At 38.7% G+C, this 17576-nt stretch overlaps 1 protein-coding gene across 1 annotated transcript in view; it reads left to right on the forward strand.

The window, feature by feature from the left end:
* The window catches only part of F5 (coagulation factor V), an 85709-nt gene that overhangs the window by 1562 nt on the left and 66571 nt on the right, over positions 1-17576 (forward strand). Inside the window, exons 2-3 of the mRNA XM_060078663.1 lie at positions 2485-2576; positions 10863-10985. Coding sequence (XP_059934646.1) covers positions 2485-2576; positions 10863-10985 — 215 coding nt within the window. The remainder of the gene's footprint in view (positions 1-2484; positions 2577-10862; positions 10986-17576) is intronic.

Here is a 17576-nt window from a genome sequence, read left to right on the forward strand (position 1 = left end):
TGTGGCTGAATTTCCAGAATTCTGGGAAGAGTTGTTCCTCTTGTATCAATTACTGAGTCAAAATCATACAGTGATAATCCAGACCAACTGTCCATATTTTTGAACCTCAAATCATGTCACTTCTTTCTAGTACTTTTATGTGAAAAATCTAACCTTGTATCTGGCTGCTTAAACTAAGAACTTGTTCTAAATTGCCCTACACCTAGAGCTAATGATACTCACTATAAAGAAATCAACATAGACAACTCCATCCTTTGCTAAAGTGTATTTTAGCACAAAGCAAAGATCTTTCCTTATTTCATGTAATATTGGCAGGACAGTGCCTTTTAGAGGTGAAATATATCTTTTATTCTTGCTCTGGGGCTGAAGTGAATGTTTTTGAAAATTTCCCTAAGGAAACATGTTCAGTCACATGTATACAGTAACAGATATTGAAAAAAGTACATATGTATTTTTCCTCAAGTGTTCTAGCTTTATATGATTTTAATATGAATAAAGCATCCTTAAATAGTCCTCATAAATGGAAAATTCATCATGCATATTGTTTGAATTCATGTCATCTTTAACTTTCAGACAATTTATTTTCCAATAGCAATTCAATTGTTCAAATTAAAATAAATATACCTCAGTATACACACATAATATACACAGGGAAACATATTAGGAAACACACCTCTATTAAAATTACTCCACATAAAAGACTAATTTTTCTTAGTAAAAATTTTATACTGCCACCTATACTCCTGTATTTAAAGATCTAGGGTTAGGGATGGGAGCTACGTTTCAATTGTACATAAAACTAAACACACAAAATTACCACCACAGATAAATAAAAATGGACCTCCACACTAGGGACACAAACTAACATACAGAATCCTAGGGTTCTTGGGCTCTAAAAACTCTATGAGGTTGTTTAACTCATTTTCAACTTTCATGTTTTAACTTCTTACTTTTCCCCACACCCAAAGCACAAATACCCCTAGCAAATAGTTGTCTACTTTCTACTTGAATGCTTCCAGTGACTGAGAACCCACCACCTTCAATAGCTAGCCATTCCAAAAATACTCATGCCTCCTTTAATTCTGCTTCCAAATATTAACACAGTTCTTGTATCTTACATTTTAAAATTATGAGAATGACTATAATTACAGATTTTTTCTGCTCACCGGGAAAACCTGAAAGCTAAAATCCAATTTTCATTATATTTTTAAAATACTACTAGCTAACATGCATTGAATATTTACAGTGTGCCAGCTCTAAACCTTTTGTAGGTATTAACTTACCTAAAACTTGTAACAGTTCTGTGAGGGAGATTTTACTATTAGTCCCAGCTCACAATTACAGAAACAGAGGCACAAATTGATTAAATAAACTTTTCAAGGTTATATAGTTAACAAGGAGTAGACACAGGATTCAAACCCAGACATTCTGAATCTACAACCAGTTCTCTTAGCTTCTGTGCTACATAGACATCATGGCAAATGTGATTAGTATCCCTCTCTGTTACGCCCTAATTATAGTGGGGCCACTCTCTGGATTAGGAAGCATAACAAAGCCAATATGGGCAACTGGTTTAGACATTGGTAAGAAATTTCCCCTAATTATCTTTCCTTCATCTTTGAGTTTAAGACAAGGATAGGAATCATGTGCCCATCTTTAGAGACACTGAAGAAAAAGATGGGAAAGTATCCCAGTACTCTCCCTACTGCCCTCTCTGAATTTTTAACCATGAAAACAGTCATCCCTTGGTATCTGTGGATATGGAACCCGCAGATACAGAGGGATAACTGTACTAGTCTGTTTTATATAAGGGACTTGAACATCTACAGATTTTGGCATCCAGGGTCATCCTGGAACCAACCTCCCACAGATACCAAGGGATGACTGTACAATGGTTTTTGAATCCTGGCTTTGCCATTATCCACTGATTCTCCTTGGGCAAGTTACTTAAACTTTCCGAGACTTAGGTTTTTCATTTGTTTGTTTCCTATATGAATCTCAGGGCCTTGACTCCATTAGCTATCTTCAGCTTCTCAGTGAGAAATAGAGTCCACCAAATCAATAGTTCTTTACAATGTTCCCCAGTCACATAAGACTGTATTTGACTGATGAGTTGAAAAACAGCTCACATATTTATTCATAAGGGATTTGGTCATGTCTTTAATCATTTAAAATCTAAGCCTAAAGTTTGGGTTCACACTATCATCTTGGGTTGTATTTTAGAAAATTGATTCTGAGTAACAGGATTGGTTAGGGCAGACTAAATTTGTGAAAGAATGGTTATCACAACAGAATATTCTTGAAGACACCAATAATTATTTTATTAACTTCGCTTATTGTTCATATTTATAAGACCTTGGGCTTCTGAACTGCAGTTAAAAATACTGTTATTTCTAGTAAAAGTCTGAGGACATGAGAGATATATTTTGTTGTAATGTGCAAAGTAGATGTCATGTAAGCCTTTCAAATTTATTTTATTTCCAGTTCGAATACTTTTGCAACCTCCTTTAAGAAAATTGTCTATAGAGAGTATGAAGCATATTTTCAGAAAGAAAAACCACAATCCAGAACTTCAGGTAAGCCTGAAATATATTTTTCAATTTTAAAGATAAAGCTCTATGGATAATTTGATATTGATATATATCTAAAGTATTCATTTAGCGATATTTTATAGAAATGTGTTTTTGTTATTTTGGCTAGGTAATTGGTAGAGCTCTTATTCATAGTATTGAGAATTGAGAAAAGCAAAGCATTAAGCCAAACTAGGGGCCCTTCTGAGCGTGGGGCCCTGTGTAATTTCATGGATCTCATGCCCATGAAGCCAGCTGTTTTTAACTGTGATTTTAAAAAAAGCTAAACAAAACTTCTAAGTGTTTGAATTTTTATTCATTCATCTAACAAACTATTATTGAACACCTGCTGTGGGTACTCAATTGAACTAGGCACTATGTATGCCACAGTGGACATTGAACTAGGCACTATGAATGAACTAGGCACTATGGATGCCACACTGGACAAGAGAGACACATCTCCTGCCTTCCTGGAGCTTATGGTCTAGTTTAATGAGCACAGATGAGCCTTAGCAAATGATCATTAGCTGGGTCCCAAGACTCATTTAAAGGAACTGTATATGGCTGATTCTTTTGCATCTATCTTTCCCATCTCTTCTGTTTTATTTAGTGTGATGTATATAACAGCTATAATTTTTAGAGAAAAATCTCCTCTTTTTTTCCTCACCTCCTTTTTAATTAAGGAAAGTAGGCTGAATGGGTTTCTGGGATTGTAAATATGGTAAATATGGTAACATAGTTCACAGAACTGATAAAGGCCATTAAGAGAGAGCTTCCTGCAGTTAGGTCCCCTAGTCAGTAATTCACTCATCCTTCCCCCCAACCAGGTGAAGACCTGTCATCTTCCCCAGACTCGTCCTTCTATCTCTTTTATTCATTCCATCTTGTTCTGCCTCCTCCTCGGATCTCCCTTTATCTTCAATCTTTCCTTAACTGGAGACTTCCCTTCTGTCAAAAATCCTCAACAATAAAACAGAACACAACTTATGTTCAAATTAACATCCCATCTCAAAAAAAAATCTCCCCTTGACTCTGCCTTTTCTCCCCTTTCCTTCACTACCAATTTCCTGTGTGATTGGTGCATTTCATTCTCTATCATATCAAATTACTCTCCAAAAAGGGGCCCCATGACCTCTTAGATGCCAGACCAATGGTTTCTTTCCAGTTACTTTCCCACTTGACATTACTAGGACATGTAATGCTCCCCCTTCTTGAAACTCTCTCTTTACCTCGTTTCCCTGGTGCCACTTCCCCTGCTAACGGAGATGGAATGGAAGTGAATGGAAGGTGAGGAAATGTAAGTAGGAGGAACTTACATAGATAACTCTTTCCTGAAACTTGGCTCCAAATGGGAGGAGAAATAGGGTAGTTCTGGGAGGGAATGAGGGGTTTAAGGATATTTTAAGAGTTTTGTTTAAAAAAGAATGACAGTGACTTAAAATATCTAAGTGCTCAAGGGAAGAATCCAATAGAAAAGGAGAGGATAAAAAACATCTGAGGGAGAATAACTGATGGAGCCAGACTCAGAAGAAACAGGAAGTGATGTGACTCAAAGCTGGGTTGGATCAGCCTGAGGTGGAAGAGATACTAACCTTCATGGGGGGCTGGGTGGGGAGCCTGGCAAGGGACCAGGTGAGTAACCTTTTATTAAGAAGGTTACTAATAAAATTAAGTTTGTCATTTTGGTCAGGAAATTAAAGGATCTCCTGTCTTCTACAGACTCTGTAGTCTATTCATTTTTATAGATCCAGCTTCAAGCTTAGTATGTACGGTAGATATTTAAGAACTATTTAATTAAATTAAGTTGTAAGTGGGTAAAGGGAAGACGAGCTGGGAAACATATTCATTAGGCCTGGGAAAAGAGGAATTGGGCAGAGATTCAGAGCTCTCCTTTTTGTGACTTTTGCCAAGTTCACTGAATTTGAATGTGCTGTGTCAGCCATTGTGCTGAGTGCAGTAAGGGATAGAAGGACCAGTGCCAGGCTGCAGACTGCCTTTTAGGTCAGGCGTCCCCAACCCCCGGGCTACAGACTGGTACCAGTCTGTGGCCTGTTAGGAACCGGGCTGCACAGCAAGAGGTGAGCAGGGAGCCAGAGAAGCTTCATCTGTATTTACAGCCGCTCCCCATTGCTCATATTACCGCCTGAGCTCCGCCTCCTGTCAGATCACTAGATTCTCATAGGACCCTACTGTGAACTGTGCATGTGAGGGATATAGGTTGCGCGCTCCTTATGAGAGTCTAATGCCTGATGATCTGAGGTGGAGCTGAGGCAGTGATGCTAGCGCTGGGGAGCGGCTGCAAATACAGATTATCATTAGCAGAGAGGTCTGACTGCACAGAGACCATAATAAATCAATTGCTTGCAGACTCATATCAAAACCCTATCAGTGAGTGGCAAGTGACAACTAAGCTGCATCTTACAGAGTAGACCGGACATAAGCAACACACTTCGGGTGTCACTGTCTCCCAACACCCCCAGATGGGACCATCTAGTTGCAGGAAAACAAGTGCAGGGCTCCCACTGATTCTGCATTATGGTGAGTTGTATAATTATTTCATTATATATTACAGTGTAATAATAATAGAAATAAAGTGCACAATAAATGTAATGCGCTTGAATCATCCCCAAACCATCCCCTGCCCTGGTCTGTGGAAAAACTGTCTTTGACAAAACCGGACCCTGGTACTAAAATGGTTGGGGACTGCTGTTTCAGGTGATACAGAGGCATCAAACATTTTTTAAAATTAATTTTTATTGGAGTATGGTTGCTTTACAATGTTGTGTTAGCCTCCACTGCACAACTAGATGAATCAGCCATATACATATAGTCCAAAGCCCCTCCCTTTTGGACTTCCCTCCCATTTAGGTTACCACAGTTTATTAGGTAGAGTTCCCTGTGCTCATTTTTGAAGAGGAGAAGACTGTGACCAAAATCCTTGGAGATGATTAATTTTGTAGTGATTTCCTGATTCAACCTCATAAGCTAGAAGTAGACCTTGATAGTTGATTTATGTTTAAGCCTGGTACACTTAACATATTACCTTTCTGTCAACCCCAGTGTATCTCATAACATATTTGTTTTATGTGAACTCTGAGGCATTTTAACATTCATTTTCGTGCAACCTCTTCCTGAACTCCCAAAGTTGCTTAATTATGAACCCTTGGAGCACAGGGGTGGTGTCTCATTCATCTCTGTAACCCTATAATAATTGATACTAGGAGGCAAACCTGATGTAAAGGAAAAGTCTCAGATTTTTAATAAGATCTGGTGTGAACACTGCCACTGACTATGTGGCCTTCCTCATTCCATTGCCTAGTTCTGTGTTCTTTGTACCTTAAGCTTATTTCCTGCTCCACCCATCTGGTGGGTATGATTCTAGCCATGTGCCCCATTTCTGCAGCATGAGCCCAGAAGTTATTGTAATTACAGGTGGGGCTAAGGCTACAGGACTGGAGGTCTGATGAGACACCTGTTCAGTGAGGTTTGTGGACATGTGGACAGGTGGAGGGGCCAGGCTCATTTTCAGAAATCCTATCTTGGGCTCTAAAATGGCTAGTTTTGAGTCTCTGTGTATTTTCCAGGAAGATTGTGAAATGTTTGTCCCCAAAGGAGTTTTATATTAACAGCAACAATGGGCTGCCCTGTATTCTGCAACACATTATTCACCTGAGAGCAGGGGATTGCATTAGCTGACCTCCTGCAGTCCTTTCCAACTCCAAAACTGCAAGAAATTGGGTACATGCTATGCTAACTTCCTGGGATCTCAAGATAGGCCACTCCTTCCCCCAATTTGGCTTTGGGCACTGAGGAGAGGGTGGAAAAGGTCTTAGGCCATCTGGCTAATAGAGGAACTAAACAGCAGCTCAAACAACATTCAGCCATGTGTTTGCCTACATGCATGAAGGTATTTGGTTTGTATTTATAAAAACATCCCTTTGTTTTGCATTAATTCTGAAGAAGCAGATAGGGAGGCTAAATAAATATTCCAAAGAACTCATTGCAGTAAGAGGTTAAATAACTTAGAAGACTTATTCTGGGCATCTGGCATTTGCAGCCATGTGATGCCAACAAACCAATCAACTGTGCAAGGCAACCACGGCATCAAAATGCAGTGGACCATGGGACAGCAGTCAGCACCTGATTGGGCTCAGGGGCATTCTGGGAGGTGGGCGTAGCCAGTGGGGACTTCTGCTGGGAGCTAGGACTGAGGGTAGCAGCCAGAAGAGAGGGGTCAGCCAGTGAAGTCATACGTGGCCAGGAGTAAAAAATGGTGTGGACGTTGGGACTGTTCCAGGAAAGTGGGGGATCTGACCTGCCCTGAAGAAGGTACTAAAGAAAGCTTTGGTTCAAGAGTCCAGAGAACTGAGTTCTACACCCAGCAATGCCACCCAGTCACTCTCTGCACCCACTTCCCAGGCTTTGTAACCATCTCTAAAATGAGGATTAAACTATGTGGCCTCCATGGCCCTGTGCAGAACTAACATAAAAACACACAAACAAAAAGCTTCAGGCACAAGGTCAATATAAACTCTAGGACTGGAGTTCAGTGAAAGGAATAAGTGTGTGGAAAGATAGGAGTTGGGGAAAGATAGGACCTCTATCTCAGAGATCACATTTTATCAATGCTAATAGGAAATTAGTTTTCTATTGCTGCAACACATCACCACAAATTTAGGGGCATAAAACAACACAAATTTATTATCTTAGAGCTCTTGAGGCCAGAAATCCAAAATGAGTTTCACTGGGTTAAAATCAAGGTGTTCGTAGAGCTCTATTTCTTCTGGAGGCTCTAGGGGAGAATCGTTCCCTTGCCTCTTCCAGTTACTAGAAGCCACCTGCACTCATGGGCTCATGGCCCCTTCCTCCATCTTCAAAGCCAGCAGGTAGCACCTTCCAATTGCTAACTCAGATACTCCTGCATTCCTTTTATGAGAGATTTTATGATTACATTGGGCCCACCTGGATAATCTAGGAAACTAGATTATCAATGATCTTTAACTTGATCACATCCACAGAATCCATTTTGCCATATAAGGTAGCATATTCATGGGTCCCAGGGATTAGGACAGGGACATCTCTGGGAGGCCATTATCCTGCCTACCACACCCACCAAACAAAACCCTCCCACAACATCGTCCATTTCAAAGAATGGCACCCTCATCCACCCAGCCCTCCAAGCCAGAACCTCATCAGCCATCCATGAAAACTTGATCTCCCTCATCCTCCACTCCCCGTTCAACCCATCAAGTCCTGACAATTTGATTTCCTAAATAGCTCTTTAATATGTTCTCTCCTTATTATCTCCATTGCCCTAACTTTAAACTAAGTCAAGTCACCAACATCTCTCTCCTGGAGCCTTCCATCTATTCTCTCAACATTCACTCTGGTTTCTCCCCAGATCACACTCCACAAATGCAGCCAGAGGTTTAAAAACCAATATGTGGTTCATGTCACATCCCTGCTTCCACATACTCTTAGGTTAAAAAGCAAAAGTCTAAGAGGTCTACAAGGTCCTATGTGACTGGACCTCTGATCATGCCTTTGGCTTCACTTTCTGCCTATCCCTCTTACCTACTAAGCTCTACCTTCCCATGGCTGTCAGTTTTCTGAATAGGCCAAGTTTTCTGGCACCTCAGGGTCTTCGCACATGCTAATCCCACTCCCTGGAATGCCCCTGTCTATCCCTTTGCCTCTTTGCCTTTGGACTTCAGTTAATGCATCACTTCCTCAGGGAAGCATTTCCCAACCCTGATTCCCTCCCTGCCTCTAAGATTAGACTAGATGCCTCTGTCAAATGCTCTTAAGAGAATCCTGTACTTTTCTTTCATAATATGAACCACAGTTTGTAATTCAATATTTGTGTGATCATTTGTTAAAATCTGTCTTTCCTTCTATTTTCTAAGCTCTATGAAGGCAGGGGGTACATCTATTTTACTCACCATTGCAATTCTAACACCTAGGATAATGTGAGCACTCAATATTTGTTGAATGAATAAATAACTACAAGGTGGGGGGCTGCAATACAAAGAGGTGGTTAAAAGCTCAGTATCTAGAATCACACAGCTTTAAGTTTAAATCATGGCTTTGCCTCTAATTAGCTGTATAATATTGGGCAAGATATTTAAATTCTCTGAGGCTTAGTTTCCTCATCTATAAAATAAAGATCTTAATATCTACCTTAAAGATGTATTGGGAGGTTTAATGTAAGGACTTAGGGTGCTCAAATATATCAAGAGGGATGTTGATAATTATCGCCACTGTGAACAAATGCCAGTTGAACTCCATGACTACTGTAACTTCCCTTTCCTGCTCCTGTGATTCCTAATGGGCAGAAGCCAACCCCATGAGAGCTTATGGATGGCTTGGAAGTCAGAACAGTCAATTGTCTGAAAGAGGGCTTTTGGTGACAGGTTCTCAAGCTTTAGAGGACATCAGAATCACTCAGGAACACACATCTAAAATGCAGGTTCCCAAACCCCACCTCCAGAGACTCAGGTTCATTGATGTTGAGACAGTATTTACTTGGGAGTCTGCCTTTTAGTTATTCACTGATTCTGATGCAGAGCATCCAAGGACTACACTTTGGGAAATTCTAATATACAATTCTTCAAAAATCTGACTCAAATATCAACTCCGCAGACAGAATTGGTCCTTCATCCTCTCTGCTCCATAGCACTTGGCCCGTATCTCAGCAGTAGCTCCTACCGAATGTCTATCTCTAAACGAGCTTGTGATCTCCTGAAGGACAGGGACAGTGCCTTATTTATCCATGTGGCCCCAGAGCCTAGCACAGTGCCTGGGATGTAGTAAGTGAAACCTCACTCTTGATTTCTGCACCCTAACCTGCTCTCCCCGCTGTGTCCCCATCAAAGTAACTGATAACATTATTTATCCAGTTGCTCAGATCAAAAACCTTGGTGTCATCCTTGACTTCTCTCTCTCAAGTGCCACATCCAACTTCTCAGCAAATTTGCTGGCTCTACTGTTGAAATGTCCAGAATCCAACCTCTTCTCCCCACTTCATTGCTACACATGCTGGCCCAATACACTCTTGTCTCTCATTTACACCACCTGTTCTGCTTCCACTCTTGTCACTTCACAGAATGTTTTCTACACAGCAGCTAGGATGAACTTCTTAAAAATATTTATTTATTTATTTATTTATTTATACAGCGGGTTCTTATTAGTTATCTATTTTATACATATTAGTGTATATATGTCAATCTCAATCTCCCAATTCATCACACACACACACACACACCCCGCTTTCCCCCCTTGGTGTCCATATGTTTGTTCTCTACATCTGTGTCTCTATTTCTGCCCTGCAAATGGGTTCATCGGTACCGTTTTTCTAGATTCCACATATATGCGTTAATATATGATGTTTGTTTTTCTCTTTCTGACTTACTCTGTATGACAGTCTCTAGGTCCATCCATGTCTCTACAAATGACCCAATTTCATTCCTTTTTACGGCTGAGTAATATTCCATTGTATATATGTACCACATCTTCTTTATCCATTCATCTGTCGATGGACATTTAGGTTGTTTCCATGTCCTGGCTATTGTAAATAGTGCTGAACATTGGGGTGCATGTGTCTTTTTGAATTATGTTTTTCCCTGGGCATATGCCCAGTAGGTTGAACTTTTAAAACATATCATACCATGTCTCTCTGTTGCACAAAGCTCCAGTGATTTCCCATTTCACTTAGAAGAAAATCCAGAGCCTTTACCATGGCCCATAGGGGGTGATCTGCCCCCTCCACCCCCAACTTTTCTCACTCTGGCCACACTGTTTGTCTGACTGTTCTTTGGATACATCAAGCTCCTGCCTCAGGGACTTTGAATTTGCCTCAGGACCAGAGAACAGTCTGATTTGCTCCCTGACTTCATTTAGGTCTCTGAGGTCTCCCCTTCAGAGAGATCTAAAGTAGCCAGTCACCCTTCCTACATTATAAGTGAAAATGAACATCTTTCTCGACCCAAGATGGTAGTCTCCCCAGGAATGACAATGGATCAGAATGGGGTGGATATGGTCAGAACTATTTCTTCTACTCTCTTAACTAGCTTTGGGCCCAAGCCAAGTGTTTCTACCTTCCCATCCTTATCTGCCTGCATGTAATATAGAGTTAATGAGCTGGCAAAGCCTTCTAGGTTGAAGATAAGCAGGTCAACCTCAGGACTGAGAGGAATGATGGCAATCACCCGTGGGGTTTTCTGCATGTTGTTCTTGCTTAGCAGCTCTGTCTTGGTAATCCTGAACACAAACATTTTAAATCTGTTTTCATAGGACTTCTTGGGCCTACTTTATATGCTGAAGTTGGAGACATCATGAAAGTTCACTTTAAGAATAAGGCAGACAAGCCCTTAAGCATCCATCCTCAAGGAATTAAGTACAGTAAATTCTCAGAAGGTAAGAGGAATTTAACATCCCTCTGACAAGGGAAAACTTACAACTCTTTACTACCTGTGTCAAACATTTTAAGCCGTATTCTTGACCAAGTTAGAGAAATCTCCTTTCCTGCAACTGGTAATTATAAAAGTTGTTGCCTTTGTAGATTTCAGAGAGGAAAATGAAAAAGTTCTGGGGTCATCTGGACCTCAGTTTTTTGGTAGGTTCTTGTTTTTTAATAGTTGGATGGGCAAGTTACCTAATCTTTATGAACTCCAATATGTTCCTCTGCAAAATGAGAATAATAATACATATATTGCAAGATGGGTTAAGGCAGGGGTCTGCATACTTTTCTGTGAAGAGCCAGTAAATATTTTGGGCTATGTGACCTATGGAATCTCTGTTGCAACTACTCAACTCTACTCTTTAGTACAAAAGCAGCCATAGATGATATGTAAATGGATGCACATGGCTGTGTCCCAATAAAACTTTATTTACAAAAACAGGCAGTTGACTGGATTTGGCTCATGAGACATAGTTAGAAATAGCAACATAGGACTAGCCTGGCACATAGATGGCACTTAATAAGTGATATTTGGTGGTGACGGTGGTAGTAGAAGTAGTATTAAAATTTTGGACATAGTGAAGTACTTAAGAACATAAGCTTTGAAGGCAGACTTAAATTCAAATTCCAACTTTACAATTTCTGGTTCTATGACCTTAGCATCTCTGAGCCTCAGTTTTCTCGTCTATAAAATGAGAATGATTATACCCATTCCATAAGATTACTTTGAGGATCAAATGAGATCACTTAGGTAACAAACTAAACATGGTTCCTGGAACCTGGTAAGCCCTCAATAAATAATGACAATGATGATGATGATAACAGTGATGGTGAAGATCATGAAGATGGTGGTGATAAAAGTGACTACATCAGCCACAGGATGGTAAATACCCATGTTGATATTGTTCTGATTATTTCCATTATGTTGATGTTCAGACCACATTAAGCACAGCAGAGTTTTGTTAGGAACTAATATAAGAAAATTATCCATATTGTAATAGATATTGGTATAATAACATTTAAAAATAAATTTTAACACTTCATGATTCACAAATCTTCTTTTTCCCATGTGTTCCAGTCAATATACCTTTGAAGAGAAGAACTGAGTAGGAGAGTGGTTTACAATGTAGGTTCTGGAACTAGATGCCTGGTGCAAATCCTGGCTGAGACACTTATTAGCTAGGTGACTTTTGAAAAGTTACTTAACCTCTCTGTGCCTCATCTTTCTCATCTATAAAATGGGGGTAGTAATTACACTTACTTCATATAGGTTTGTTGTCATAAAATATTAGAACAATGCGTGGCATATAATAAGCACTTGATAAATATTAGCTATGATGGTAAAGGTAATTCTTCAATCAAAATGTGTTCAAATTATAATGTTATATGTCAATTATATCTCAATTAAAAATTTTAAAATATGCTCAAATAATTTAATATTTATTTGACAATATAGGGATTAGAAACTGACTTTTATATTTATTGTTTCCTATGTAAATTGTTATCAAACTCATTCTGACAACATATAAATGACTGATAATAAGTCAATGAACTAACCTCCCCAGGACTATTAGTATTATCACTCAATATTTGGCTTGAGGAAAAACAATGAAGCATTAACTGTAATTTCAGGCATCTTAAAAAGGCACTTTGGCAAGACTCTGGGTGAGGTAGCATGCAATGGCACAGTGACATAGTGAAGAATCACCTACTTATAAGGATTCCAGATGACTGCAACAGGAATTCAGCAACACAATGCACGAGGGGAGAACCCTCAGAATGTCCCATGCAGGTTCTGTTTCAGGTGTGGGAGGAGGTAAGCGTTGTGGACTTTGTATTCCAGCTAAGCTGTCTGCACAGGGAATGAACCTTGCAACAGTATCCCCCTTCCTTTACTGTTTATTTGTCCCAACACTCCCCTATGGCCAGAATCACTTAGGAGCAATTGTTTAAAATGGTCCCACCACTTCCATTGGTCACTTGGTTATTGCCCCTGGTTTCATGAGTCTGAGAAAGGTAAGCACAGATTGATGGGGAAAGTCAAATGTTATCTTAGAAATGAGATGCAAATCTAGTAAACAGCTAAAAAGTGTCCTTTGCGGTGAAAAATAAAAATAAAAAATAAGACAAGGCTTCTATTCATTTTATCATGCCCTCTCTGAGAATAAAACAAACATCTCCTCCTCGTTCATGTCTGACACTCACCCTCACCCATAGCCTCCTTCTATGGTTTGAACTATTTTTTCAGGAGTGGAAAGAAATTAACTACATGCTGAGTCAGCTACAAGAGAATCCAGATTCCTTTATCTCAGAGGTAGATATTCGAGAGATGAATGGTGAGAGGTTGAAACAATATAAGTGGCTTGAGAGAGGACTCAATTCTTGCCTGTGTGGCTGCTTGATCTAATCAGTGAATGATCCAACCTAGACAGCAATCTTCCTTATCTGTGAATTAATCCTTGAGCCCCACTAAAGATTTGGAGACCTACTGTCAGCAGCTAGAAGAAAAAGGTAGCCATGGAAGGAATGCTGGCTTTAGAGCCAGAATGACCTGGGTTTGAACCCTAAGTTTACCTAGAAAATTTCCTTTACCTCTAACTCTCAGTTTTATATCTATAAAATGGGGATAGCAATTCCTCCCATCTAAAGTTATTGCAAGGGTTGGTCATAATATATGTTAAGGTTTTTGGCACATAGTTGCACACAATAAGCAGAGTGTAATTGCTGTGGTTCTTTCATGGCTGTTTATATTGCAGGCATTAAATTTGGTTTCCAGAAGCTTAGATTGAATGAAGACCTTGGCTTTATATAGTGCTTGTCATTTTATTTCCACTCAAATGAAATAAAACTCCACGATGGAATTTAGACGACAAAATGAACTAAAATTGCATAGAAAACTTCAGTTGTCCAGGAGGACATAATGAATGAGTTGTTCCGGATAAGAATGTTTTCCAGATAGTTTGAGGTTTCCTTCTTTAAGTGTAAGATACTTTCCTTTAATCACTTTGGATGCAAATCTTTCTAAATGTTATACTTTCCCAGACTTTTTTTTAAAACAGAAGAGTAAGGAGGAAAATTCGAATCCCTTTCTAAACCATTACTTCCACTCTACTTTGAGATTTTACAAAGATCCACAAATGTTAGAACTGTGTGCAGTCTAAGAGTAAACAAACTACATTACTGTCTCTGGTATTGTCTACAGGTAAAGAGTCTCTGGTATTGTCTACAGGTAAAGACCCTGAGCATTCATTCATGGATTATGTAACATTTATTTTGGTTGTCCAGGAACCTTGTTGCTTTTTAAATACTTGGCTATGCTTTAGCTAGGAGATAATTGGAAATCTGAGTCCTGGCAAGGAAAGATGTTACTGTATTTAGTGTGGAAGTCTCATGATAGCCTTTCATCCATAAATTGGAAGCAACTGACATAAATGCCAAGTTGTAGCATGGTGTTTCCAAATTACTCCCAGTTACACCCCATCCCCAGGTGTACAGTGTTACGTAGGACAATGATGGGTAACCCTTTTGGCAGGATAGACAAATTGTGATTAATAAAAATGCTTACAGAACATTCCTTTTAGAAATGTATTTAATAGGAATATGTTTTTAAACCAGTAAATAAAATATCTGCAGCTGTACTTAATCATTTTAAAACTTTTTATCACTAAAAGAATTTCAATTTGAGGCTAAAATTTCAGAAACTCTATAGCCAGTACATGCTGAACTGTTTGATTTGAGCAAATTCTATTGTCCAGTAAGATTTCTGAAGCTGTTTTGGTCCATTACCTTTAAAAGTTTGTTTCAGAGGGAATCTTAATATTATTCTTGATTTATATTCTCACAATTTAAATGTGTGAGTTGCATTATGAGTACTATACAACAAAATGAGTTCTATAATATCCAGCTGTCTGCTGGTAAGCCAACTCTCCAAGTAATAAATAAATAAACAAGCAAGTAAATGAATAACTTTTCCACCAGAGATTGTTCTTTGCATCTAAGTGTTGCCAAATTCTCTATATGAAAAAATATTTTTTCAAAACATTCCAATGCTTGACATCATGTAGTCAATTACATTTTTCACTTTGCATCTGGATATTTTGGGCTTATATAGATACTTCTTTGAGTATGTGATAAATACCTGAAACAAATTGTAAGGGCTAATATAATAATTCTTGTAAATCTAAAAACTATGAACTCTCCTATGAAAGAGACTTGCACTCCCTGTGCAATGAAACGAGGCTCTTTACAAAACATCAGCACTCTAATTTGCCCACCGCCTAAATTATAGCTTCTAAAAGAATGTTCTGAATCTTTAAATGCACACTGAACTGTTCACTAAATTTATTAAATGGAGAGGAAAAGAGCTGTCCAAAAAAATAAATAACAAGGCAGGATTTCATGAACAAGCACCCTAATGGGTGACCAAAGTGGCTCTTTATGTAACTTTTCCAAAGCTTGTACGCACCATTTTACATTTGAAAAAAAAACACTCAGAGCCTCTTGGCAAATAATTAGTTCATCATGACAAGGGTAAACAAATCACAAAGCTGACTATGGACTAAGCAGGAAATGAACAGAATTGAAAAAATATGAAATAAAGGGCTGCCCTTGTATAAAGAATTTATTCTAGTGAGAAGCTAAACAAGGACTTTTTGTGCTCTAGCATAATAGTCTTTCCTGTCTATTTCTCATCTTTTTGGTTAAGAGTTTTAAACTTTTTGTTTTGATTACAAAGTCAAAATCAGATTTGCCAAAAATGTATTTCATAAATGCTTCCTCGAAATAGCTATTTATATTTCATACCTCATGTTATATAGGTTGCAAAATCAAATATACAACATGCCTGTTTTATTGTAGATGAAAGGTAAAAGAAAATACTTTGGAATGAAAAGAATTAAAGCATTGAAAAATTATCCCCAAATTGTCTCATTAGTAATCCTCACTCAGTATAATTACAGAATCTATCTCCATACGCAAATTTATTTGTTTCAATATGTTCACAATTAATCTTTTAGTAGTATAGTAACAATTAAAATCATTCATTCAATTATTTGAAATTTATCTCATGTGTTTTTATATATATTCCACTTATAATTCTCTTTTTAAATTTTTGAATTATATTTTATGTATTTTGTTATACAGCAGGTTCTTATTAGTCATCCATTTTATACACATCAGTGTGTACATGTCAATCCCAATCTCCCAATTCATCACACCACCACCACAACCCCCCTGCCGCTTTCCCTCCTTGGTGTTCATACGTATGTTCTCTACATCTGGTCTGAATTTCTGCACTGCTAACCGGTTCATCTGTACCATTTTTCTAGGTTCCACATATATGCATTAATATACGATATTTGTTTTTCTCTTTCTGACTTGCTTCACTCTGTAAGACAGTCTCTAGATCCATCCACGTCTCAACAAATGACCCAATTTCGTTTCTTTTTATGGCTGAGTAATATTCCATTATATGTATTTACCGCATCTTCTTTATCCATTTGTCTGTTGATGGGCATTTAGGTTGCTTCCATGACATGGTTATTGTAAACAGTGCTGCAATGAACATTGGGGTGCATGTGTCTTTTTTTTTTTTCAACTTTATTCTGTAAATTTATTTATTTATTTATTTATGGGTCTTCGTTGTTGTGCACAGGCTTTCTTAGTTGTGGTGAATGGGGGCTACTCTTCGCTGCAGTGCACAGGCTCCTCATTGCAGTGGCTTCTCTTGCTGTGGAGCACAGGCTCTAGGCACACGGGCTTCAGTACTTGTGGCACGCAGGCTCAGTAGTTGTGGCACACGGGCTTAGTTGCTCCACGACATGTGGGATCTTCCCTGACCAGGGCTCAAACCCGTGTCCCCTGCATTGGCAGGTGGATTCTTAACCACTGCGCCACCAGAGAAGTCCCGCATGTCTCTTTTTTAACTATGGTTTTCTCTGGGTATATGCCCTGTAGTGGGATTGCTGGATCATATGGTAATTCTACTTTTAGTTTTTTAAGGAACCTCCATACTGTTCTCCACAGTGGCTGTATCAATTTACATTCCCACCAATAGTGTAAGAGGGTTCCCTTTTCTCCACACCCTCTCCAGCATTTGCTGTTTGTAGATTTTCTGATGATGCCCATTCTAACTGGTGTGAGGTGATACCTCACTGGAGTTTTGATTTGCATTTCTCTAATAATTAGTGATATTGAGCAGCTTTTCATGTGCCTCTTGGCCATCTGTATGTCTTCTTTGGAGAAACATCTATTTAGGTCTTCTGCCCATTTTTGGATTGGGTTGTTTGTTTTTTTAATATTGAGCTGCATGAGCTGTTTATATATTTTGGAGATTAATCCTTTGGCTGTTGATTCGTTTGCAAATATTTTCTCACATTCTAAGGATTGTCTTTTCATATTGTTTATGGTTTCCTTTGCTGTGCAAAAGCTTTGAAGTTTCATTAGATGCCATTTGTTAATTTATATTTCCATTACTCTAGGAGGTGGATCAAAAAAGATCTTGCTGTAATTTATGTCAAAGAGTGTTCTTCCTATGTTTTCCTCTAAGA

The sequence above is a fragment of the Mesoplodon densirostris genome, chromosome 2 (genome assembly GCF_025265405.1).
Source record: "Mesoplodon densirostris isolate mMesDen1 chromosome 2, mMesDen1 primary haplotype, whole genome shotgun sequence".
In the NCBI taxonomy this organism is placed as follows: Eukaryota; Metazoa; Chordata; class Mammalia; order Artiodactyla; family Ziphiidae; genus Mesoplodon; species Mesoplodon densirostris.